Source organism: Sitophilus oryzae, unplaced genomic scaffold (assembly GCF_002938485.1).
Source record: "Sitophilus oryzae breed Bouriz unplaced genomic scaffold, Soryzae_2.0 scaffold_1745_pilon_pilon, whole genome shotgun sequence".
NCBI classification, from domain to species: domain Eukaryota; kingdom Metazoa; phylum Arthropoda; class Insecta; order Coleoptera; family Curculionidae; genus Sitophilus; species Sitophilus oryzae.
Window position 1 is genome coordinate 651036 of NW_022146441.1, and position 26580 is coordinate 677615.

The 26580-nt window shown below is 31.8% G+C and overlaps 3 protein-coding genes across 10 annotated transcripts; 2 read left to right on the forward strand and 1 right to left on the reverse strand.

Annotated features, from left to right (window-relative positions):
• The first annotated feature begins 131 nt into the window (after window positions 1-131).
• LOC115882072 lies at window positions 132-24500 on the forward strand. 8 transcript variants are annotated; one of them, XM_030899901.1, is made up of 16 exons: window positions 132-290; window positions 8814-8991; window positions 9045-9257; window positions 9942-10061; window positions 10261-10323; window positions 12948-13059; window positions 13187-13449; window positions 14709-14750; window positions 15439-15564; window positions 15654-15777; window positions 17025-17139; window positions 17203-17399; window positions 20095-20459; window positions 21021-21894; window positions 22147-22652; window positions 23303-24500. In XM_030899901.1, the coding sequence occupies exons 2-13, from the start codon at window positions 8817-8819 to the stop codon at window positions 20393-20395; spliced, it is 1851 nt and encodes a 616-aa protein (XP_030755761.1). In that variant the 5' UTR covers window positions 132-290; window positions 8814-8816; the 3' UTR covers window positions 20396-20459; window positions 21021-21894; window positions 22147-22652; window positions 23303-24500. The 8 variants fall into 8 exon arrangements, with proteins under 8 accessions (XP_030755761.1, XP_030755763.1, XP_030755762.1 ...); XM_030899903.1 differs by having other exon boundaries at window positions 22241-22652; XM_030899902.1 differs by having other exon boundaries at window positions 21021-21744.
• On the forward strand, window positions 23250-23830 carry LOC115882051 (putative nuclease HARBI1). The gene is made up of 2 exons (XM_030899874.1): window positions 23250-23261; window positions 23303-23830. The coding sequence occupies exons 1-2, from the start codon at window positions 23250-23252 to the stop codon at window positions 23828-23830; spliced, it is 540 nt and encodes a 179-aa protein (XP_030755734.1).
• On the reverse strand, window positions 24446-26066 carry LOC115882073. The gene is made up of 2 exons (XM_030899908.1): window positions 25907-26066; window positions 24446-25375 (listed from the first exon to the last, which is right to left on the reverse strand). Exons 1-2 carry the CDS (start codon window positions 25929-25931, stop codon window positions 24645-24647), a joined length of 756 nt encoding a protein of 251 aa, XP_030755768.1. The 5' UTR covers window positions 25932-26066; the 3' UTR covers window positions 24446-24644.
• Window positions 26067-26580: the final 514 nt, after the last annotated feature.

Genomic DNA, 26580 nt, shown 5'->3' on the forward strand with positions numbered 1-26580 from the left:
CAACCAGACAAATGACGTCACTGATAAATATACGAAATGACGCTCCACTGACAAAGATGTCGCAACACATTCGTTTTAGTGTGACAAGGACGGAAAACAAGCACGTTAAATTTTCATTGGTTCATAAAGAAATTTTCTTCAGTTTTCAAAGAGGAGTGCGTGTTGTATGTTGTTTCGTTTTTGCCGTAATTTAAGGGTAGAAATTTTCGTATTTTTAAGGGCGTAAATCAAAAAAACGCGATAGCTGGGTGAATTTAGTGCATTTTTAAAGGAAGGGACTTAAAATAAACGTAAGTCAATGTTTTATTATTGGGTGAAAGTTGAAATTGAAAATTTGTTATGATGTTTTTCAAATTTTTCCCCTTATTTGTAACCTACAATATTCACCCTAGTTTTGTTTTCAATAAAAGGGAGAGAATTACTAATTTAGTGACCCAAATTAAGGCATTCTGGTATATAAAACCTATAATTATTAAGCTATTTACCTTGTTTTTTCATAAAGATTTCTATGACTTGCAATTGCAATGGGCAATGGTGAATTTTAATAGTATTGAGGGTTGATTTGTTATTATATAATTAGATATTTTAATACTATAAAAGAACCGTGTATGCTCAATCTAGCGTTAAACAGAGACCAATTTGTATACCCTAGCGATAAATGTATTATTTCCGTTCTAATTTTGTGTCAAATCAAACACAAAAGCTGATCTGTATATGTTAAATATTTTATGTGCTTTTATTATATTATATTATTTTCGATGAATGTGATCATAATTTCAGAAATATATTATATTATTGATCGTAATACTTATTGTTTAATCTTAGAGATAATTGTGATGCGAATATAATGATCCAATTCTACTTTTTTATCGCTTTTTTTATTTTTTGCTGTCGCAATTATCAAAAAATATGAATATACATCAATATGTCCTCTATTGATCTTGTCTGTGTGACCTGAAATATGTTGGTCTTGGTTTTTTTGCCATTGTACCATGACGTGACATTTCCATTATAAGCAAGTTTTTGAATAAAAATATATATATATTTGCTAAAATAATTTGTTCAGCGAATAGGTATTTCTTGGGATATTTTTAGCAAATTTATTTCTTGCATGATGAATAGTAAACAAATATCTTATTCAGTTAAATATAGATTGTTATTGCAATGTTCACTTAATAGTTCAATAGTTTTTTCCGTTAGGGATGTGCATTTTATTAGAAAAATATCGATACATGTATCGATATTTTAATGGCGTGGTTCAAAAAATCAATAAAATGAAAAATATACGAAATAATATACATGTACTGATTTCTTTCGAAAATCGACAACTATGATACTATGAACCCTTACCGGACACAAACGGTACATTGTGAGACAGGAAATTGTAGAGAGAAACAAGCCTTATAATATAGGATACAACATTTTAATGAACAGTGCTTTCCATAAAATCAATCAAATGAAGAATATACGAAATAATATACATGTACTGATTTCTTTCGAAAATCGACAACTATGATACTATGAACCCTTACCGGACACAAACGGTACATTGTGAGACAGGAAATTGTAGAGAGAAACAAGCCTTATAATATAGGATACAACATTTTAATGAACAGTGCTTTCCATAAAATCAATCAAATGAAAAATATAGGAAATAATATACATGTACTGATTTCTTTTCTGACTATGAAACTATGATCCCTTCCCCGACACAAAGGGTAAGTACATTTTTTTATGTATCTTGGAAATTGTGGGAATAGGTATCAATGACGTGACATTTCCATTATAAGCAAGTTTTTGAATAAAAATATATTTGCTAAAATAATTTGTTCAGCGAATAGGTATTTCTTGGGATATTTTTAGCAAATTCATTTCTTGCATGATGAATAGTAAACAAATATCTTATTCAGTTAAATATTGATTGTTGTTGCAATATGTTCACTTAATAGTTAAAGTGTTAATATTTTTTCCGTTAGGGATGTGTATTTTATTAGAAAAATATCGATACATGTATCGATATTTTAATGGCTGTACGATAGTTTCATTTTGTTTTGCCCCACTATCAACAACTGACTATAACTTTAAATTTTAGAGATTCAATGAACAATTAAATATATCTTTCTATAATTAGTTTTTTTTTGACAAGTTTTATGTCAATTTTTAGTAAATAATAGAGGTTGGCCTAGGGAATGCAATCCCGCACCAAAATCTCAATCCCGCAAACCCGCGGGATTAAAGCAATCAATCCCGCGGATCCGCAAAATTGCGGGATTGTGAACAAACTTAAATGTTCTTCTTTTCTCTCTGATTTTGGGATGAGGTTTGGACCAGGTTTTAGACGCATCGATTGTGATTAAGATGCTATGTGGTTTTCGAAAATATATTTAGCGAATTCTCGTATACAGAGTGTTTTATAGTAGTGTACAAATTTTGAAAATCGAAATTTTAACTATGTACCACTAATCTGTATTGAAATTACAAAAAACAATTTGGTGTTTTTTAAAATTTTTTGTTTTAAGAAAAATACGAGTTTTTTTCCAAAAATATAATGCATTTATAGTCATACATTTGGTCCTAAATGGTACAAAAGGTATTGTACATTTTGCATAGGCCCACAATATACTGATATAGCGTGTATCTTAAACTAGCTGAACAGAAATTTGGACCGATGTATACAGAGTGTTCAAAAAATATATTTAATATTAAATAAACTTAAATTTTATTATAATTTATCTACTTATTTTTTATTTTATAAATAAAAGTATTATTCTGATGTTGAAGGTTTTTTTTTTCAATTTGTGTTAGTTATCTGCTTTTAGATACACTCTATATGAATAATTTTTTGGCATATGCAGAATGTACAAAGCTTTTTGTACCATTTAGGGCCATCGTATGACTAAAAATGCATATTTTTCGAAAAAAACGTCGTATTTTCCTTAAAACAAAAAAAACCGCTCAAATTGTTTTTTCTAGTTTTAATACAGATTAGTCGTACTTGGTAAAAATTTCGATTTTTTAAAAACTGTAAATTTGCGGTAAAAAGATTCTTGATCAAATTTTCGCACTATTATAAAACACCCTGTATACGAGAATTCGGTAAATATATTTTCGAAAATCACATAGTATCTTAATCACAATAGATGCATCTAAAACCTGGTCCAAACCGCATCCCAAAATCTTTTTTAGTTCAAGAGATATTCAACTTTAAATTTACCCTAAAATTTTGCTTGTCCCGATAATTATGTCCGGCAGTTTATTTGACGAAATCGTCCACAAGTACTAGTTAAACGCTTTTCTTCACTTACGCACGCCAGAAAGAAATCTAATAACTAACCTGTTTGTTTCACTTATTTTTAATGGCCAAGCCGTAAGGGGAATCCCCTGGTGTCGATCCCGCAAGGTAAATCCCGCAAATTTGATCCCGCAGTGGAATCATGGAGGGATCCCGCATTTGCGGGATTGCATTCCCTCCGTTGGCCTCGCCTCGATAGAGGTTGCAATTTTTTGTCACGGGTTGTCACTTTATTTCTTATCCGATAATTAAATTAGAAATCGATATTTTTAATATCGATAGTTTTGGACATCTCTATTTTAAGCCTGCTAAAAAACTCTTCAAAATACCGTTTTCCTGTTGGAAAAGTTTTAGCTCTTTCAGGTCTTAAATCCAAAGGAATTAAAACTATTTATATCGCTCACAGTATTATAGACTGTAAAGTAAATAATTCTCTTGCTGAAGAAGATAAAACAGTCTCTCTTCTGCTGTTGAAACAGATGGTGTTTATCACACAATAAATGTAGGACAATGTTGTTGTGTTACTGTTAAATGGCAAAGACCTTGGTATTGTGTAGTATAGATACAATAATTAAAGCAAACTGTGTATCTGTCTATCTAAGCCTTTCTATGAAGCTTGGGTCGTGCATATTTACTTTCACCTAACTATAAGTTACATACAAAATTGATATAAAAAGTATTTATATGTAAAATAATACTATTCCTGTATTTCTAACATTTTTCTAGAGTATGTTCGTTATAATTTGCATTACCTTGTTCGACCTGTATACATTGTTATAATGTGATCTGCGATCAAAGAGAACTAAATTTTTATTCAATGGATAGAACGTTAATGTTAATATTAACATTATTAACCTTCTTTCTGAATGTGATTAATGTGTCAATTTGTCTACTTATAGATATGAGCTGTCTCTAAATTTCGATGCTAAAGAGCTTTAAAAACCACAGTAATTATTCCTTATTAAACATTAAATATAATATTTTTGGCCAACGTCAGTATGTGTAATATCGGTTTGAAATACATCTTTTACAATGTGTCATTGAATAAAATATAAACTTGTTTAAAACTAATTAGGAAGTCTGCGTTATCATACCATTTTAAAAATAAATGTGTTTTAACTAAACTATCCATCAGTGGCGGACGCCTGTCGGGGGCCCGGGGCGGCAAAGCTAAATGTGGCCCCCGGTCTGCAAATTTTGTAAAGATTGAATGACGTATGAATAATGGTTGACAAATTTCAAGTATTTATATACTGTACCTACTAATTGTAATAAAAATCGATATATATATATATATATATATATATATATATATATATATATATATATATATATATATATATATATATATATATATATATATATATATATACAGGGTGTCACAGAAATAAGTGCAAGTATTTTAAGGGGTGGTAGATAAAAGAAACAAATTTTTTCTTTATCGTTTTTCAATAAGTCCAAAATAACGGAGTTATTTTACTACGAAAATTTGCTAAAATTTTGAGAACCACTGCATCTTTTCTGGATTTTCTTTCTTGTAAATTTAATCTAATACCTATGTTGTCATAGTAACAAGAAATTATGTTTTTTTTTAACTAAAAACTAAAAAAATTCCCCAAAAATTTTTTGGGAAGTTTTCAATTTTTTTTCGCGAAAAAAACCTCATATGCGTGTTTCTGGGGATGAACTATACTACCAGTGAAAATACTAGCACTTATTTCTGGGACGCACCGAGAGGAAAAGACAGACACAGATTACAAGAGGAAAAACCTTTTAATTATTGACTTTTTGAAAAAAATGCGTTCTTCATAAGAATTTTTGCTTGTTGTAAAATGGCGTTTATTATTTCCTAAATATCCATACCGTTTTAGAACAATAAAAAAGTATAAAAATGTAGTTTTTAACGTAATTTTTCCCCAAAAAATCCTAAAAAACTAAAAGTCCTAAAAATTAAAAGGTTATGGTAATATAATTTCGATTTCATTTTTTGATAAATCGTTATAATTAATTTTGATTAACGTCATATTTTTTGATGTTAAAGTGTCACATTTTCCGATAACTATTATCACCCTTTCCGTAGCATCGAACTAAATAAATTTTGTGCTTCTTTAACATTTTAAAACAGCAAAAAATATAACTTTGATTAAAATTCTGTTAATAATAATCTATCAAAAAATGAGAACGACATTATATTACCATAGAAAGGCGTTTTATTTTTACTAGTTCAAAAATTCAACTACATTTTCATGTTTATTTTTTATTTTTCTCTAAAACTCAATGTCTAAAACGGTATGGAAATTTGGAAAAGTATAAACAGGAATTACCATTTTAGAACAAGCAAAAATTTTTTATGAAGACAGTCCGCGGACATTCTGTAGATATAAACATGTTATTCATCGGCAGTGCCGTTTTTATGTAGGGACCCGACGGGCCCCGACCAGAGGATTAAGGGCCCCAGCTCCAAAAAGGCCTCAAAAACGAAGGGCAGGGCCTCCGCCCCTTCCGCCCCCCCCCCTTAGTCCGCCACTGCTATCCATATACCTACTTGTTTATTTTAATATTAAATAAAGCTATTTCGGACTAGCTTATACCGGGTGTTTCTCGAAAGTGCCTCAACCGTATAACTTCTCTATTTTTTAAATAAAAAAAATGAGACTTAGTACGTCGTAAAAATTTTGATTTTTAAATGACACTGTCGGTATTTTTCGCCGACCATACCAATAGGTATGGTAGGCTATTAAGATCGGCAAAAAAAAGTTTTTTTTACTTATTATTCGATAGAAAATGACAGTCTGAATAGAATGAGGTTGTGAGGTTTCTCTGCAAGAGAAACACGCCCTATAATAGAGGATACAACATTTTAATGAACAATGCTTTCCATAAAATCAATAAAATGAAAAATATACGAAATAATATACATGTACTGGTTTCTTTCGAAAATCGACAACTATGAAACTATGAACCCTTCCCGGACACAAACGGTACATTGTGAGACAGGAAATTGTAGAGAGAAACAAGCCTTATAATATAGGATACAACATTTTAATGAACAGTGCTTTCCATAAAATCAATAAAATGAAAAATATACGAAATAATATACATGTACTGATTTCTTTCGAAAATCGACAACTATGAAACTATGAACCCTTCCCGGACACAAACGGTACATTGTGAGACGGGAAATTGTAGAGAGAAAGTTGTAGAAAGAGTCCCTATAATATCGGATACAACATTTTAATGAACAGTGCTTTCCATGAAATCAATAAAATGAAAAATATACGAAATAATATACATGTACTGATTATGAAACTATGATCCCTTTTCTGACTATGAAACTATGATCCCTTCCCCGACACAAACGGTACATTTTTTTTATGTATCTTGGAAATTATGGGAATAGGTATCTAGGATGTAAAATCTGTGGTAAAATGTAAAATATTGAATTATACACTTTCTTTAACAGTGTATTGGATAGAAAACTTTCTTAAATGAAAATTTTGTCGGCAAATTAAAGAAATACGATAGTTTTGTGCCAAGCGGTTCTGTATTTTGAATTCATGGAATTTTAATGGCAAAAAGGCTCAACTTGGTCTATTTTTAGACGATTTTCGTCTGAACGTCTGAAAGGCACGTATCAGTCGTCGAGATTAGTAGAAGTACAGAATTGCAACTTGAAGCGGCCAGGCTGACCATTGCTTTCAAAAAATTATAGAAAATCTAAATGTTATTTATTAGAAGTAAAGCTAAACCACCCCTAGATATAAAGTTTTTTTTAAATTTATTTTATTTTGTTTTGGGGCTGAAACAATCGTTTTTGTTCTCCTTTTAATTCTTTTTTAAGCTAAAACAATCACTTATTGTACTATATCTGTCGACCACAATTCTAAAACCGTTGAAAGTGATGAAAGTTTAATAGACCTACTTGCAAACTTGCATCATTCATCAAGAAAATTGTTATAAATTATGTTATTCTCAGGAGAAAAATAAACGGGTATTAAATTTGGCGTTTTTTGATGACACCAGGTTTAATATGAGTCATATAAGGATAGTTCGATTCCTATCTTCCTGCACTGTCAGTTTTTTTACGGCATCTACTGACCGAGTTGAAGAGTTGGCGCTAAAGATTTTAGACAGTGACAGTTATTTTTGCATTTGACGGACGAGCGCACAGTGCGTTGGAAGATAAATTTAGCGGGACAAAAGCGTTTGGTTAGAAATAAACCAAACCAAACCAAACCAAAAAATGTGTACTGATAAGAATAAATAGTAGACATTCCAATTGATACAAAAATGCATTAATATTCTTTGTATTTCGATACATTTTTATCAATCAAATTTGGTCGTTTTCTGTTCAGCAAGGCAGAGATCATACGAAAACAAATTATTTACAAGTGCTTATACATTTTATTAGAAAGCCAAATTATGTTGAAGATTGCCAAAGGTATGTACTTTTCTACAGTACGTATATTATTTGTTAAAATCCTTCGTGACTTTGTTCTGCAGATATCAAACTTTCACTTTTTTTTCAAATATCGATATATTGAATGATGTAGATCTTTTGAGTTACCAATAGTTACCAACACAGGTAGTCACAGTCACAGGGAGTTCAAGCTTAACAGGTGAATGCCCAAAAAGATTCATTTCAATCGGATAGTATAAAAACAAAACAACTTCATCAAAAGGCACTGAGTTTAAAAAATTGTCTTGGATACTTACTATATATGAATTTACAATTACCGAGTGTTAAAATTAAAATTAGAATATCTATCTTATTTATTATTTTCAAAATAAAATATATATTTTTTTAAATAAATTATAGAGGGTGTCACAAGATTACAAATTAATTAAAAAAAAATGGTAAAGAGTTTTTTGATATCATAATTTTATGTATTTGGCAATAGTTTACAATACGGTTTTTTGTGTGTCATGTACGAATAATATCATAGTTTTATTATCTTGTATTTATTTATCAATAAATTAAGTTCTTAATAAATAAATAAATTTAACCATATAGTTGCTATATATTAGACCATTTGCTACGTTCTTAGATTTTAAGTCCCAAACATTGCTCTTGAGATTTTGTCCCGCTAGAATAACCATCCGCCGCACTGTGGAGCGCTGGTCAGCGCGTGACGTAGCATTCCACGGCGACTACGACAGCGGCAATTTGACGCGATCGAACAGTCCTTTAGAATATATACAGTCCTTGAGTCATGTATGGTTATTTACCTATGTGAAATGGTATATAAAAAAGGCACAACCAGAGAAATGGTATTTTTGCCATTAAATAGCCCCATTATACGCGTAAAAATATTTTTTTTATATTTATTATTATTATTAATAAATTAAAAATTAATTATTTTTTTAATTTTTAATTTATTACTTTTTCAAACATGCTTTTCGTTCAATATCATAAAAAAATGAGTCTTTTTTATGATAATCTTTATGTTTATTTCTGGTAAGAATGTATTTTTAATGAAAAAATATTTTCTAGCGCACTTATTTACTTTATTTGCTTCAGAATATGACTGAATCATCGCTCGTAGAGCAAGAGAGGGTGGTGATGACTCCCAAAGGGAAAACATCGAATTCAACCACCATTTTAATAGAAAGAAAATTAGTGGAAACAACGAACGAGAAAATGCACGTGGCCGGAGGTGAACATACAGGCATTATTATAAATAAGGAAACAGCGACAGGTAAAAAAATAATTTCCATCTGAAAAAAAAATAGAACATTGTTTTTTTTCTAGAAAATGGAGAATACGTCCCAGCACAGCTCTCTCTAGTGTTCAAAGTGTTCCTGATCAACGCACAAACGAAGAAGCACACCCAGGAAGCGCGCACCTTAAAGTTCTGGTTCAGAACACCTAAAAACTGCCAGGACAATCTAGGCGAGGAAAACCAGGCGGCAGTGGCTCAAGATTTTTTCAGGGAACTCGTTAGTCCAAAGGAATTCCCAAGAGGTACTAGCATTCTGCCAAAAAAAAATATATACAGATGGTTCAAACACCAAAACATCCAGTTTGTGTCACTCTGTATGCACGTGCTTAAAATGATTAAATTCTCTGTAAAATTTTATGAATTTTGATATCAAATACTCTATGTCAAACATTAACCGTTCTTGAGAAAAAACATATTTAGAATTTTTGGAGGAAAGAAACTGCCTGTCAAAAAAATGTGTATAGCCTAAACGTCAAATTTAGTGATTACCACAGACACTGGGACATAAAGTGAAAACATATGGCTATCTATTTCAAAAATTAAATTGTTTATTTAATTGTTAAAATTATTATAATTAATTTTTTTCAAATGGAAACCCACTTTTTTTATTTCACTATTGAAAACGTTTTTCAATTCGTTTCTTTTTGATTATACCTAAAATAAATCGTTTTTAAGTTATTTAAGATTTAGTTTTAAAGCGTATTTTTTTTCTTGATTTTATGTAGCTATTATAAAGTGAATTTATAAAAATACATCTCGTATTTTAGTGATAACTAATGGCAATATTTTTAATCGATAGATCTTGTCGTGAAACAATGATGTGCAAAAAATCTCCGATCTAGATATTGTAGTTCTCCAGAAACTTCTAATGCACGCCCAGCCTGAGACACCCTGTATATACATAATTGTGTTGTTTAATTTTGTAGATTATGTGGGTTTTATCAAGAAAATCATGAAACTGATGCAGCACAATTATTTGGAGATTGCTAAACTGGAGGTAGAATTGAAAATGTTGGACGAACCCGCAGAAGTACCCACCAGGCCTCGTGAGTACTTTCTGTTTATTTCCTAAATAAAAAACTAATTTAAGAAAAAAAATAAAGAATTATATCTTCAAATAGATCATAAATACGGATAGAAATAAGAAAATCTCTAACTCTGAGAAATAAGTTCTTTTCAATTTAATATAATCTCTCTTAACCATTATTTAAAACATTTTTGCTAAATCCTTTGGAACTATTCTAGCTATGCCTGGTTACTGTCGCATTGACTTAAGTACTATTCACCCTTCTATTCTATCCACGTCAGGTTTGGGTACTTCCTTATTTGTCATACTATTTGTAGTCACAAAATAACTCTATGTGATCTAACAAGCAGTTTTTTTTTTCTTTTGCTAAAAATAACATATTTCTAACAAAAGATATATTGTTTTATCTGCGGTGTGCTTGGAGTGGATATTCATGTATTTTTATATTTTTTTCTGATAATGTGAGCTTATCTTTATGTGTACGAGTATTATTTTCGCTCTTTCTGTGATAATTCCACAGCGTGTTGCACGAGATTTTGAAACAAACTTCTTTTTTTGTGACTAATAATTGATAACTATATACATCTGTTTAGTTCATGTTAGTGAATGGAGCTACAATGTATGCAACAAGCAAAACACCGAGTCCTAATGATTTTACACTTTTTTTCTCGTTTAATTTAAACCCTAAGTATTGTGGTCCCACGTTGGGCGCCATATATTCGAAAAAAATGCGTCCACTGGGCTGGGAAATGACGATCGACATTTCCCATATATATTTACATATAAAATGATAGCGATCTTCATTTCATAGCCATCGCTGACGCCGTTTTTTTTTAGATCATACGGTACCATCACCATCATTTAAAAAACAACAAATTTACTTAAAGATGTTCTTTAATGTCAGTGTATCGCTGTTGCATATTATAAGCTACATGACACTAATCAGCTATACCGGGTGCGTCTCCAAAGTGGCACACCCTATAACTTTTTTATTTTTTTTTAGATAAAAAAACGAGATTTGGTTTATTAGTATATGACATAAATTAGGATGGATTGACGTATTCAGTTGGTTTTGGCCACTTCCTGTTTCACCGGAAATGACTACAACTTTTGATTTTTAAATGGCAGCCTCGGTATTTTTTACTTTATTTGATAGAAAATGACACTGAATATAGTCTATAAAATGAATAACTTTGAATTTTGACCGTTATTTTTTACCAACATGACAAATATAAAATCTCTCTATCCAAAAAGTTACTGATATTCTTTAAAATGAGTGCCTGAACGAATCAGATAGGTAACTCTTTTTACTTTCGTGAAATAGAAAAGGAAAATAATAAAACAAGTGACAGTTCTTCCTCTTCTTGCAAAAATCAACGCGAAATGTCATAATTGTAAAAAGTAAAATGTCATCAGCCTTTGACAGTTCTAAATATCCGACCAATACCGTCTCTAATAGAACAGCCTTGGAGCGAGATTTGTGACGTCACGCTAGTTAGATACCACGGATTAATAAATATGTTGTAGAATTCATGGAAAACATAATCATTCCTCGTATTTTTGGTTTGTATTTTAAAAATGATATAGTTTACATGAAATATACATAATATACAGTTAATAAATACAATATATATATACCTATTTATAGTAATAAATACTTCGGCAAATAAACTATGAACCATACAAATGCAGCAAATGTTTTACAATATACAAATAATGAATAGGTACAATTTTTGGGGTTTGAAAATCGATCTAATTTAACAAAAAACATTCAATATCTACTAATAGTGATATATTATTATTTGCATTCACAAAATTTATATATGTATTTTGCAAGCATCAATGTTCGAAAAATTATATTTGCAAATAATACAATATCATAGAAAAAAAGACGTCAGCGATGGCTATGAAATAAAGATCGCTGTCATTTTATGTGTAAAATTATTCTAGAATTTTTTATTTTCTTGGGATTTAGGTTCGGGAAAAACGCTGATTAAGTTTCCATTTGGTTTTTCATTATTTTTTTTTGGTTTAAAAAAAACGTTAACGCTAACGTTTATAGCCTTCATCAGTGTTGTGTCATATGAAAAAAATAGTGTCGAATATAATCCAAAAAATTACATATACGAGGAATAATTATGTTTTCCATGTATTCTACAACATAATTAATCCGTAGTATCTAACTAGCGTGACGTCATAAATCTCGCTCCGAGGCTGTTCTATTAGAGACGGCATTGCATCAGCATGGCCGCAAGTTGCTAACCTAATAAAATTTACACTAGAAAAGCCCGCGGGAACTGTCAAATTCAAAGTTATTCGTTTCACAGACTATAGAATGACATCTCATATGTCAACTTTTGACATTTTCGTTTAAAAATAAATCGTACTTTAAAGTGCCATGGCTGTGTTAAAAACACTAATTTTTAATCAAGGAGCCTTAGAAAAATAGTTTTGATCGTCTAATGTTTTTCGTGTCTTGCCCTGGCCGGTTAAAAGATGCCCAAATCGTATTTTTAATCATATCTTAATTTTTTCAAATGGAATAAGAGTGGCTCATTAGCATATTTGGGAAAACCATTTTTTTCGAATAATTTTGTACAAACATCGTTATGTACCGCCCTGTTACAATTTCAAATAAAGCATATGCAAAAATGTCAAAAATTGACATATGATATGTCATTCCATTCAATATACCGAGGCTGCCATTTAAAAATCAAAAGATGTATTCATTTCCGTTCCAATTGAATACGTCAATCAATCTTAATTTATGTCTTATACTAACATACCAAATCTTATTTTTTTATCTGAAAAAATAAAAAAGATATAGGGGATGAGCCACTTTTGAGACGCACCCATTATAAAACCACTAAAAATGCTATTATTAATATTTCTTTTACCTTTTTAGTATCAGCAGAAGAAAGTGTTTTAGGAAATATACAAATTTTAACAAGAGAGAAGGTTTTAGAAATAATAGAATCAGCTTATCCCAACCCTGTAACTATACCGGATATCGCCAAGTAAGATATGTTTGTTTATTTATTTGATTTATTGTACTTACAATAAACTAAGTCTTTTATTAAAATGGAGGACTGTCTCCTAATCTTAGGACGTTTTGTATATATTCTGAATTTCTTATTCCTACAGAGAACATGGATGGGATGAAGAAGAAGTGGCCCATCATTTTTCGGAGCTCCAATCCAAACAGCTGGTCAAGGCTATGGAGCACGGGGCCTTTACCAGACAACAGAGCCAAGACGCTCATACCATCACTATTGTTAAGCAAATGCCCACGATGGCCAGCTCTAAACAGCCCACCATAGCCATCATCACTGCCCAGTATTGCGAGAAACTGGCCGTGGATGCCATGATTGAGAACAAGGAGACCTTTGTGAGGTATACTACAGTAGGTGAGTACGGAACTTTGTTTTTATCTGTTCTGACATGGTCCCTAAATACGAAGAAATGGCAAAAATAACTTTGATGCTTGCCAACATAGTTAGCAAAATTCTATTTCTACTAACGATCACTACGCTACAACAAAATATATTTTTTTCGCCAAAAATCTGTATTTAGCTAAACTCAATCCATGCCAGCGCCGAAATAAATTATTCTTGCTAACTTTTTTTGATGGATTCTCGCTAATATTGTTAGCGAAATTCGGATTCTTGCTAACATAGTTAGCAAAACTCTATCCTTGCTAACGATCAGAGAAAAGTACCTTAATTGTATAACAATTTTTTCATTCCCTAACTGCACTACAAGGAAATATATTTTTCTCTTCAAAAAGCTCTGTTTAACTAACCATATTAGCTAAATTCAATCCTTGCTAACGCTTAAATAAATTCTTGCTAACTTTTTTTGATGGATCCTCGCTAATATTGTTAGCGAAACTCGGATTCTTGCCAACATAGTTAGCAAAACTATCCTTGCTAATGATCAGAGAAAAGTACTTTAATATTATAACAATTTTTTATACACTAACTACATTACAACAAAATATATTTTTCTCTCCAAAAATCTGTGTTTAGCTAACCATATTAGCTATACTAAATCCCTGCTAACGCTAAAATAAATTCTTGCTAACTGTTTTTTTGGATCCTCGCTAATATTGTTAGCGAAACTTGGATTCTTCCCAACATAGTTAGCAAAACTATCCTTGCTAATGATCAGAGAAAAGTACTTTAATATAACAATTTTTTATACACTAATTGCATTACAACAAAATATATTTTTCTCTCCAAAAATCTGTGTTTAGCTAACCATATTAGCTATACTAAATCCCTGCTAACGCTAAAATAAATTCTTGCTAACTGTTTTTTGGATCCTCGCTAATATTGTTAGCGAAACTTGGATTCTTGCCAACATAGTTGGCAAAACTATCCTTGCTAATGATCAGAGAACAGTACTTTAATTGTATAATAATTTTTTCATACACTTACTACACTACAACAAAATATATTTTTCTCGCCAAAAATCTATTTAGCTATACTCAATCCCTCATAACGCTAAAATAAATTCTTGCTAACGTTTTGTTGGATCTTCGCTAATATTGTTAGCGAAACAATATTAGCCAGAAAAAAAATATATTTTTTAATTGTGGTGTAGTTAACGTTTTGCGATGATTTTCTTCTTTTTTCCATAAATTATCAGAAAAATTATGAACTAGGTTCATCGAGCCCGACCTCAGAGTACAGTAGAACAAGATTTGGTAAGCTAAAATGTGCACTGTGCATAAATCTAGTCAAACATACAGCACCGCACCTGGGGCTATCTAAAACAGCACAAAATCACAAGTTCATTGTACATAATATGGTTTTATTTGTCCTGTATGTCCTGTACGACGCCATTCTTCAATAGTTTCTAATATATCATGAGGCTGAATGAAGACAACCTTATATTAGGCTTTGAAATAAGTATTCTAGCTACAAATTTGTCCTTATGTTTATAATTAACATTTCTATGCCTATCATGAAGTTGTTTTTTTTTCATAATAAAAAAATATTAGAAAACTTTGGACAAAAGCAGCTTCACAAAATGCCTACTCAATAATAATTATATATTATGCACAATTTATCACGCTTTTTTATTAGGGGATCGAAAAAATGACAATAAAATATCAACAAATGGAAAGCATGGTTTTTGGGATTTAAACAAATTTGAATCATGCTGCAGCATGTTTGTGGTATTCACCACAAATTAGGGGACACAATAGGTTTTTAGTCAAAAATAAGCATGGAGATGGGTACCAAAAAATGCGTGAAAAAATAAATATTAATTATCGGCACTTTTTTTAAAAGACACTCTATATATTGTTTTCTTCAGTTTGTGTCTTAAAGCATTGTCAAGTTTTTCAAAATAAATTCTCGAAGTAAAGCGTACATGATCTATTATTTTAGGAGAATCCAATGTGTACACTTTGGGAAATATAGGGGCTCACAGGGTAGTCTCTACCAAACTGCCTACCGTAGGACATACCAGGGAGGCCATGACAGCTGCTGGCAACACGACAACTAGATTATTAGGTAAATATTCGTCGCGGGTTATTTGAACTACCTTAATTTTTTAATTTATTTATAAAAGAAATTTACGGAGATAATAATATTTTTTATAGGCACTTTCCAAAAAGTAGACTACGTTTTTCTGGTTGGAGTGGGGGGTGGAGTACCCCATTTTACCGATTACAACAAGCACGTCAGACTAGGAGACGTAGTTATTTCCAGTCCTACCAGAAACAAGTAAGTATACTGAACATTTATTTCACCTTATTTAGAGTTAACTTTACGAAAGCGTAGAACTGCCATCGCAACATTGAAAAATATTTTTAGCAAAATTTACAATTTTTCTGTCAATTTATACTTTTTCCTCAAATTTACGCTTTTTCTGTAAATTTACACTTTTCCTGTTAATTTACTGTTTTTTGTAAATTTACACTTATTTCGGTAAATTTGCACTTTTTCTGTAAATTTACACTTTTTTACAAATTTGCACTTTCTATAAATTTAGACTTTTTCTGTAAATTTATACTTTCTCTGTAAATCTACACTTTCTGTAAATTTTTCTTGTAAATTTACACTTATTTCGGTAAAATTACACTTTTTCTGTACATTTACACTTTCTCTGCATATTTACACTTTTCCTGTAAATTTATTTTTTTTTGTAAATTTACCGAAATAAATGTAAATTTACAAAAAAAAACTTCTGTACATTTTTACTTTCTCTATAAATTTACACTTCCTGTAAATTTACACTTTTTTATAAATTTGCACTTTCTACAAATTTAGGCTTTTTCTGTAAATTTACACTTTCTCTGTAAATCTAAACTTTTTCTGTATTTTTTTTTTGTAAATTCACACTTATTTCGGTAAATTTACATTTTTTCTGTACATTTACACTTTCTCTGCATATTTACACTTTTCCTGTAAATTTAGTTTTTTTTTTGAAAATTTACCGAAATAAATGTACATTTACAAAAAAAACTTTCTCTGTAAATTTACACTTCCTGTAAATTTACACTTTTTTTGCAAATTTGCACTTTCTATAGATTCACACCTTCTCTGTAACTTTATACTTTCAGTAATTTTTGTTGTAAATTTACACTTTTTCCGTAATTTTTACAAAAAAACTGTAGATTTACAGGAAGTCTAAATTTACAGAGAAAGTGCAAATTTACAGAAAAAGCGTAAATCTACAGAAAAAGTGCAAATTTACAGAAAAAGTGTAAGTTTACAGTAAAAGTGTACGGAAAGTTTTACGGAAAAGGTATAAATTTACGGAAAAAGTGTAAATTTACAGAAAAGTGTAAATTTACCAAAATAAGTGTAAATTTACAGAAAAACTGTAAATTTACAGAAAAATAGTAAATTTACAGAAAACGTGTAAATTTACAGAAAAACTGTAAATTTTGCTGAAAATACTTTTCAACGTTCTCTCTTTTCTCTACGTTTTCTTATAACTTACACCAAACCCTAATGTTTCATTTTAGGAGCATCTACTTATACTGCGAAAATGCCGAAGTCACCGACAAAGGATACCAGTTCGAGATTAAAAATTACAGCCCCAACAATTATTGTCTTCAAGACATCTCGTCGCAGTTGAAGGTATTTTTTCCAAAAATATTTAATTCTTAAATTTATAGGAATCCAATATCCATATATTTTTAGGTATCGGCTGATCAAGATGAATCTGGCACTCCTCCGTGGTTGAAGTACCTCAAAGAAGGCCTGAATATTCTCTCTTCGCAGCGAGAACCCGACTTTAACGCTCCCAGCGCCGAAACGGACAAACTGTACATGAGTATAGGCGAAAGGGACCTTATAGAAGTAGCTCATCCGGTGCCACAGGACGGCAACATCAAAAGGTACACGTCTTCGCTGCTTTCAGTAACATTTTCTCTTTTAAATTAATTTCTTTTAAATCAATAAATTGTGATTGATCTGATCTGGTAATTAAGGAAGATGGATTTGACCAGAAAATCGGTCAAATTCCGTAACGTTAGACCGTTTCCGACACCGAAGAAGGCCCTTAGGAAGAATAAGTTGTCTAGGTTTGAACTAGCTTGTTTCTGTTATTTTTAGAGAAAACAAACAGTACTTCTTTGAACGATATAATCGTGTAGTATAGACACTGGTTTACTGAATATTATACCGTGCTGGCAACTGTTACTTTTGGGTCGGCATTTACATGTGTGGAAGTAAATCGCATAGGGATCTTATTAAGTTGGAGTGAGAGAAATGCAACGGTGTGCTGTTGTGGCGTTGCCACATTTCTCCGGTACGCCTTTCCATATCAAGTTAAGTAAAATCACGATCGCAAGCCGCTTATTTTTAAAAGGCTTTTTTTTCGAAAAGATAACTAGATAAAATCATTAGATATGTTTCTGAGCATCTGAAATGGAATTATAAGGATATTGTTAGGGTGTCCATATTTTTTATAACAAGAAAACGTCAGTAATAGCAATAATTTCAAAAAAATTAACTTTTTAACACATAACACGCGATAACTCAAGAACCACTTTAGATATTGAAACTTTTTTTATTTTGAAGTTTGGATTTTTTACAGGATGTTTAAATAAGAAAAATTCGATAGGCTTGTTTTTTTCCACTCAAAAATAAAAAAAAAACATCCATTTAAATTTAGTGCATTGCAATTTTAAGCAATCATGTAACTTTTTTATTTATAAAGATTTTCACATACTCTCTGCGAAGAAAATATAGCAGATATATTAAGAAAGCTTTTGAAAAAAACTGCAATTAATAATTGTTTATATTGGATTTCGAGATATCGATTTTTGAATTCAGAGTTCTAATAGCGCGACCACTGTCAAACACCAACTCAATTCCGCTTATTTTTACCAAAAGTACAAGTGTTTCTAACTGGCACTTAAAAATTTACAAGCTACAGGGAAAATTGCGACTAGCTAATAAATAAACAAATCAAGTATTACGAGACGTAATTAAATCGTGATGATGTACTGCATAATATGCACTGATTGGGTCGACCGGTTGACCGCGACGAATCAGCTATATCCCCTTTCACATCTCTTAGCAATGTGCACAGTTTCTCGGTTTATTTCATACGTTTGGCAACGTTTTTACTGTTCTCTCTTTGTTCAGTACATTATAAACGCCATTGTACTCTTCCTACATACGGAAATCTCGACCCAAGACTAACCTTTGCCAGGCCAGTATACCTGCAATAGTACTTCACTTTTGCACTAGGATTTTATAAAAGTGGCAATATTGTTGTTCAATATATAACCAGCAATAAATGCAATATTTAGATTAAATAGACTGCCTAAGTGTGACGTCACTCACAGCTCCACCCTTTGACATGAAATAACGACTTAGGTTGTCTATAAGTGTTGCTTCTATAGTCAGCCTCTTCTCTGATGAAACACAAGTATTACTTTTGTGCATTTTACTTACAATCGCTTTTCCTATAATACAGGGTAGTCCGAACTGTATTCGGGAAACTTCGGCACCTTATTCTCCAGATAAAAATAAGTAAAAAAGTTTGTATAAATATATGTCCTAAAATGCTTAGTTTTGGAGATACAGTATGTGGAATTTTCATTTTTATTTCGATTTTTTCAAAATAATTTCTGAACTATAGGCGATATTTAGATGAAAATTGGAGTCTGGAGGTTTTTTGACATTAGAAGTTTGATTTTGATGTTAATATGACTACTACTAGTAGAGGGCGCCACCTACATTTATTTTAACTGTTTTAAAGTGTAATAACTTTCGTTCGTACCTGTATAAAACTACTGTGTAAAAAAATATACATTTCCGTAATTTTTTAAGTAAAAAATGTCTCTTGGTAAAAATCGCTACGAGCAACCGTTCTCAAGATAATTAGAATGGAAATAGTCAATACATATCATTATTGACAAAAAATAAACATGTCGAGTAGATAGTTATTTGACTAAAATGAGAAATATTGGAACTTTTTATTTTTTTTTAAATTAATCATAAATCTTTCTTTGCAAAAATGATGATAAATCAGTTTCTGTTAAACATTTGGCATAAAAACATTTGAAATTTATGATTTCAGTCTAATAAGTCAACATGTTTAATGTATGTCAATGATGACAGGTATTGATATAATCTAGATTTCAAATATTTCGAGAACTATTACTCGTAGCGATTTTTACCAAGAGACTTTTTTTACATAAAAAACGTCGTAAATGTATATTTTTTTACTCAGTAGTTTTATACAGGTACGGACGGAAAGTTATTACTCTTTCAAACCAGTTAAAAATATGTAGGTGGCAACCTCTGTACCAAAAATATGTAGGAGTCATATTGACATCAAAATCAAATTTATCATGTCAAAAAAATCCCAGACACCAAGACGTTACTTTAGAAATTATTTTGAAAAAATCGAAATAAAAATGAAAATTCCACACCCTGTTTAAAACTAAACATTTATACAAACTTTTTTACTTATTTTTATCTGCAGAATACGCTACCGAAGTTTCCTGAATACAATTCGGATCACCCTGTATACTAACCCGCCGCATTTTATAACGATTTTTTTTTTAAATTTCCCAGACTGGAAGGTTGTCCAAGGATACACCTAGGCGCCGTAGCCGCCGGTCGCCAAATAGTGAAAGACGACAGGCTGAGGCAACAATTCGCCGCGCAAATCGGAGCCCTAGCCTTCGATTGCGAGTTCGACGCGGTCCTCGAATCCATCCTGGGCAATTGCAAGGACAGTTTCGTCTGCATCAGGGGCATTTCCGACTACAAGGACGGCACCAGGCGCAAGGAATGGCAACCGTACGCCTCCCTGGCGGCCGCCAGCGTCATGAAAAGCATCGTTTGCGGCATGGAAGCGCCTACAAACGTTTAAACCCGAATTTGGAACTTCTGGAAAATTAGACCTTAGACCATGCAACAACTGGAGACGGTTTTAGGTGAGGGCAACGTGTAGCCAACATATAATCGATACCAAATAAACTTTTAGTTATGTTATCGAGTGCGCGATTATTAAATTCATTGTTGCCATATATACAGGGTGTCCCAGAAATAAGTACAAGTATTTTAACTGGTAGTTTAGTTCAACCCCAGAAACACGCCTATGAAGTTTTTTACTACGAAATTTTTTGAAAAAATTTTTGGATTTTTTTTTAGTTTTTAGTTAAAAAACATAATTTCTTGATAATGTGGCAACATAAGTATTAGATTAAATTTACAAGAAAGAACATTCAGAAAAGATCCAGTATCAAAATTTTAGCAAAAAATCATTTTTTCTTTAAATTTTCAAAGTAAAATAACTCCGTTATTTTGGACTTATTTGAAAAACGATAGAGAGAAAATATGTTTCTTTTATCGAGATCTACCACCTCTTAAAATACTTGCACTTATTTCTGGGACACCCTGTATATTACACTATATCGCTAGTCGCTTGGTATAACCTATTATTTCGACGTCACATCCAGGCAAAAAGAATAGTGTTCTTACTGACTCTTTTTCAGGTTTTTAAACGTTTTTTTTTTGCTTCTAAGCATGTATTTTTGGAATTCAAAGAGATACACCCAACTCTGTGAAGAGTCAGCCTAAGAAAATATGTCATACTTTAATCAAAAGCAGCGTAGGTTTAGTAAGTCACACTCACCGATACTTAATAGCCTAACTGCCAATAGCGAGGCCTAGAAATAAATAAAACTATTTTTAAAGCTACTCTAAAACTCTTGAGCAGGCCTGATTAGTGCGCTCCGGTTACAATGTAGGCAACTAACATTACATTATGAAACAAATAATTTGCAGCATCTTGTGTACGAAAAAAATGGCCTATAAATGAAGTCTACATAAGGGCTATCTTCGAGTGTCAATTAAACAAATTTTATTAGAGCTAAATGTATTCTTGGTTGCATCTATAGTGAACTCTCACTAATCAATCCTATCAATCACTCTAAAAAACTTTTAACGTGTTAGAAAAATTTAAATTCGTCTAGATTTCGGTTTCTTACAATAGGTTTGTTCTCACAGCTGTAAGAAACATATTTCCAACAGATAATCATGCGCAATAGGGTAAGACGCGTTCGCACAGAAATTTTTGATTGGTTTCCAACCAACAGTAAGCTGTTCACACAGAAAATTCTGATTGTTGGCTGACAGTCAGACCAGTTCGCGGATCTTTTGCAAGTAAAGTGTCCGGCGCATGCGTATTGCAACTCGACGTCATTGCTTCATTGCTTGGTAAACTTAACCTACAAAACGTGTGTTGTTTTTGTTTAGTGTTTTTTTTCTTCAAAAAATAAAGAACAGAAATGAGCGATTTTGAATCTTCCGAAGAATCTGAGGCGTCCGAATTTTCGGATACAGACACAGACCTAGAAGAGCTGATAGGTCTGTTCCAAGAAGTATCCCTGACTAGTCAGCACGTTTCTCATTGGTTAAAATGCGTAGAAACCTGAGGCCCGATTCTGTAAACATTTCTCTTGTCTAGTAACTCATCATTCGTATACAAATAGCATAGGCTAGACAAGAAATTTCTTGCTACGGAGCTTACAGAATCCCACTGCTGATTGTTAGTCAGGTTTCTACGCATTTCAACCAATAAGAACCGCGCTGACTAGTCAGGGATTCTTCTTGGAACAGACCTGATGGAGGAACGGGTCAGGCCCAAGAATCAAAATTACTTGGATGAAACGGTGCCCCAGTTCAACAGAACTGAATTCCTGGAACATTTTAGAGTTAGCCGTGAAGTAGCAAACGATATTTCTCAAAGATTTGCAAATAGTGAATACTATAAGGAACAGTCAGGACCATATGGAAAATTAACCTCATTACAGTACACTTATATATTTTTATGGTATGCAGGGCATCAAACCGCTAGCTTCCGTGATGTAGCTGACAGATTTAATGTGACTATCAGTGTTCTACATAAAATTATCAAAAGAATGATATATTTCTTAAGTAACCTTTCACCTGAGGTTATAAAATGGCCAAATGATGTGGAGAAGCAGGAAATAGAACAGTATTTTCGCCATAAAAATACGTTTCCCGGAATTATTGGGCTAATTGACGGAACCCACATTAAAATAGATAAACCCCAGGATGATCCTGACTCCTATATTAATCGAAAGGGCTTTTACTCTGTTCAGGTAGGTTTAACTTGACATTGACACTTTTTATTTTGTTACTGCTTTTGCCTGGACCCTAATACCCACTAAATTGTTATACAGAACAATTATTACTGTACTGTATTGCATAAAATATACCGGATGATGCATCAGCTCATGACAGGAAATCCCATGTTAATTTCAGGGGTGTCGATTATTGGCTCCCCTATTTATTTTAGAACAAACTTTTAATGGAACTTTTTGAAGTACTAGATTAGGTCAGGCTACCTACCAACTTTGATTCTTATTCTTTAAGGCATTTTTAAGTTATTTGTAAAATTAGATCCTTAAAAAACATAATTTGTACATCCCTGTATAACCGTAAAACACTCCAACTACCAGCAATTTATTAAATTTTATGACATTGGCATAAAAAGCATATAATTTTGACGTATTTGAGGAATCTAATTTTGCAAATATTTTAAAAACGGCTTAGCAAATGAGTTTCAAAGTTGGTAGGTAGCGACCTAATCCAATACTTCAAAAAGTTCCTTTAAAAGTTTGTTCTAAAATCAATAGGGGAACCAATAAATCGACACCCCTGAAATTAACACGGGATTTCCTATTTGTCCTTACCTGATGCATCACCCGGTATGTGAATATCAAAATTTTAAGTGTTTTTTTTTTCACAGGTGCAACTGGTATGTGACCATAATCTTCGCATTACTGACATATTCACAGGGTATCCAGGATCCGTACATGATGCCCGAGTGTTCAGAACATCTCCATTAAGTGAGACATTGGAAGAAAAATGTGGAGAATTTCACTTGCTAGGAGACAGTGCTTATCCATTATTAAAAAATGTGTTAACACCCTTTCCAGATAGAGGCCTGTTAAATAGACAACAAATTAATTACAATATACAACATTCCAGCAACAGAGTAAAGATTGAGCACTGTAATGGGGTATTAAAGCAAAAATGGCGTCAGCTGTATCATTTGAAATTAAGGGATATTAGGCTCATCGTTAACTTCATTAGAGCATGTTGTGTTCTTCACAATTTAGGGTTGCAAGATGGTGTTGCACTAGATTTAGAAGAAAATGTAGAACCAGTTGAACCTGCTCCACGTCTAGACCCCGATAATATAGAACAGGGCATTCAGGAAGATTTAAATGCTGTAGCAAAACGAAATCACATTGTAAACATCCTTGGACAATAAATGCATAATAATTTTTTGGGACTTGCCCAATACCAAGGGACATTGTTTAAAGTCTGCCAAATTATCTGTCACTTCTTGTGTAAGCCATACAAATTGTACGCTACATATTAGATTTTTTTAGTGTTTACTTAAATAAAACTAAAATTTCGCATTTTTTTTTGTTTTAGAAGTTATATAAAATGACAGGCTTTTCAAGAGCCGTTTATAACTATTGAAATGTGCAAATGTGGTTTTTGAAATAATTTTTAACAAAATAATTGTGCTATCAAGATGCTATCTTCAGTTACAAAATCACAAGAATCACATTTATAAATGAATTTCTTGCTTCCTTAAACATTAAATCTGCTTTTATTGCACATGAAAGTTGTGTGTAAGCATTCCTTCATCCAAAAACATTCATTGCTTTCAGGGGAAGTGAAATTCATATAAAAATGTCCCCTTACTGTGATGTTCTAACAAATTTAGCATAGAAAATATAGCTTCTTTTACATATATTTTAAACACCACACATTTGCTCTGATTCTGGTATTTTTTAAGCTAAAAATAGCCTTGCTTTTTCTGTGACACTGTATAGTTTTGAAATGTGCATTAACAATTTTTATAAAAAATCAATAATATGTGAATACATTTTTTATATTTTATTTTAACAACAAAATATACATTATACCCTGCAGCAACAGTCTTATAGTTTCCTTAGCCTACACAAATGAAAACAATTATAAACAAAAACTACATTCTTTGGTAAATACTCCTAAATAACTTGGAAAATAAAAAAAATAAGAATAAGAAAATTAAAAATAACTTGGAAAACAAACTATATAGATTCCTGGGAACACAAAACACATTTTTTCTTTTTTAAAATTTCATTTCTTTCCCCCAGTAGTGTATTCTTTTCTTCCATAAGCTTAACCTTAGCCTTTAGAATATCAACTTTTTCCCTCTCTATCAACAATCGAGCCTCATAATATTCCTTTTTGTCCCGTCTCATGTGAACTAATGTTACATTTCTATTAAGCAATGGGGTCCTTTTCTCTTTTGATCTATCTTCTTGTACTTGTAATGTAGTGGCTTTTCTTGGAGTTTCTGGGAATTTTAGGGACTCCTCTGATTGATTGTCAGGCATTTTCTGCACAGATTCGCTTGAGAGTAGAACAACCGGATTTACATTTTTCTTTCCTTTAAAGATTGCATCCATTTCTTCTAAATATTCAAAATATTTCTTTCCCTGGCCTGTTTTATTTTGATTGTCCACGTATCGTTTGTATGCTCTTTCTAAAACTCTCCATCTATTTTCTACATGACCAGCTGTAACGTTGGTTCTAAGCAATCCATTTAATTCTTTTGCTAGAATTTCCCACAATTTTTTGAAATTTTTTATTTGTGCAGTACCAACCCTCACTCTATATTTTTGGTACAAATCTAAAAGTACTTTGGTTTGATTTGTGGACCAAGTAATTGGAGCTGGAGATGTATCACTTAGTTCCTGGTTTGTTGATGCCTCAGTTGCCTTTGCCGGTGGTACAAATACAAGAAACTCTGAGAGTCCTGAAAGAAATAAAAAACAATAATTATCTATCCATATTATTCCCAATACGAAATGTGGTGCTAATATAAAACTACATACTCAGTCAACAATAGAAGGGTTTTTAGTATTCAAGATTAAACACAAATAGTAAAAGTTTACTTAAGTGACACCTTGTATTTTCAAAGAATTCCTTTTTAGGGGTTTTATATTAGCCAAATGCAGCAAGAATCCGCGTACGCCGGTAATTGCCTCTCAATTTTTGTTGAAATTTGTTCAAAAAACCCTGTTTTCTTTTTTGAAATATAAAGAAGGGGGCATTTCTACATGCCAGTTATGTTATTTAGAAATGCCTCTACTTTATATTTCACAAAAAACGCATTTAAAAATAAAACTACCGGAGCAATCAGATTCTTGCTGCATTTGTCCTATATTAACCCCCTGAAAATGAATTTTACGAAAATCTCTTAAAATATGGGGTATCACTAAAGTGAACTTTTACCACACGAACTGCCGATGGAACTACACATTAAAATACGAAATTTTAAACCTACCTGATTCACAGCTTCTAGTATCCATAATTATACAGCACAGCGGTGACGGTGGTTTTATTAATTTTCTAGGAACAATATCAAACAATATTTTTTGACTCAAGTACTAATTACTAAAAAACAAAAGTAAAGCGAGGTTAAGGATTGTTCTTCTGTTGAAAAGCGATGTTAATTCCCTGTTCGTTTCTTCTTTTTCGGTATTACGTAGGAGTTAAAATTAGTGGCAGTTAGTGGTATTAGATCAAAAAAGAAGAGTAGGGGATCCGCTGTTCGCACAGACAGTTTGAAATCGATCAGAAAGTGCATTATTTGAGACCTGCGCATTAACACCGGTTTGGAAGAAGTCACAAACATGTTGGGAACACGCTGTGAGAACAAACCTAATGTAGTTCTTCTTCTGACCAATTTTCAAAGTTCTAGGATCTATAAATGATCTATAATTGATGAAGTTTGTGCTGTAATTTAGAGTTTATGAGAGTTACCATTTAACTAGATAGATAAGAAAAAAAGTCGAATTAGTTAAATTAAAAAGGAGTCTTTCTGGTATAAACGACATTTCTAAGACTGTCATTATTTTTAAAAATATATATGTATCGAGTCTATCGACTGATTTGATTATTTTTGTATAAAATGTTTATTAATTTTATTTGCGTGATGTTTTTTGTACTGTATTGTTT

Bases quoted from the DNA above. Each gene is read 5' to 3' on its own strand.
- LOC115882072 (XM_030899899.1), top strand. From the start codon at position 8,817: ATGACTGAATCATCGCTCGTAGAGCAAGAGAGGGTGGTGATGACTCCC. The intron at 13,060-13,186 runs GTAAGATATGTT...TTATTCCTACAG, and splicing joins ACTATACCGGATATCGCCAA to AGAACATGGATGGGATGAAG. The intron at 15,778-17,024 runs GTAAGTATACTG...GTTTCATTTTAG, and splicing joins TCCAGTCCTACCAGAAACAA to GAGCATCTACTTATACTGCG.
- LOC115882073 (XM_030899908.1), bottom strand. From the start codon at position 25,931: ATGGATACTAGAAGCTGTGAATCAG. The intron at 25,376-25,906 runs GTAGGTTTAAAA...TATTTCTTTCAG, and splicing joins TACTAGAAGCTGTGAATCAG to GACTCTCAGAGTTTCTTGTA.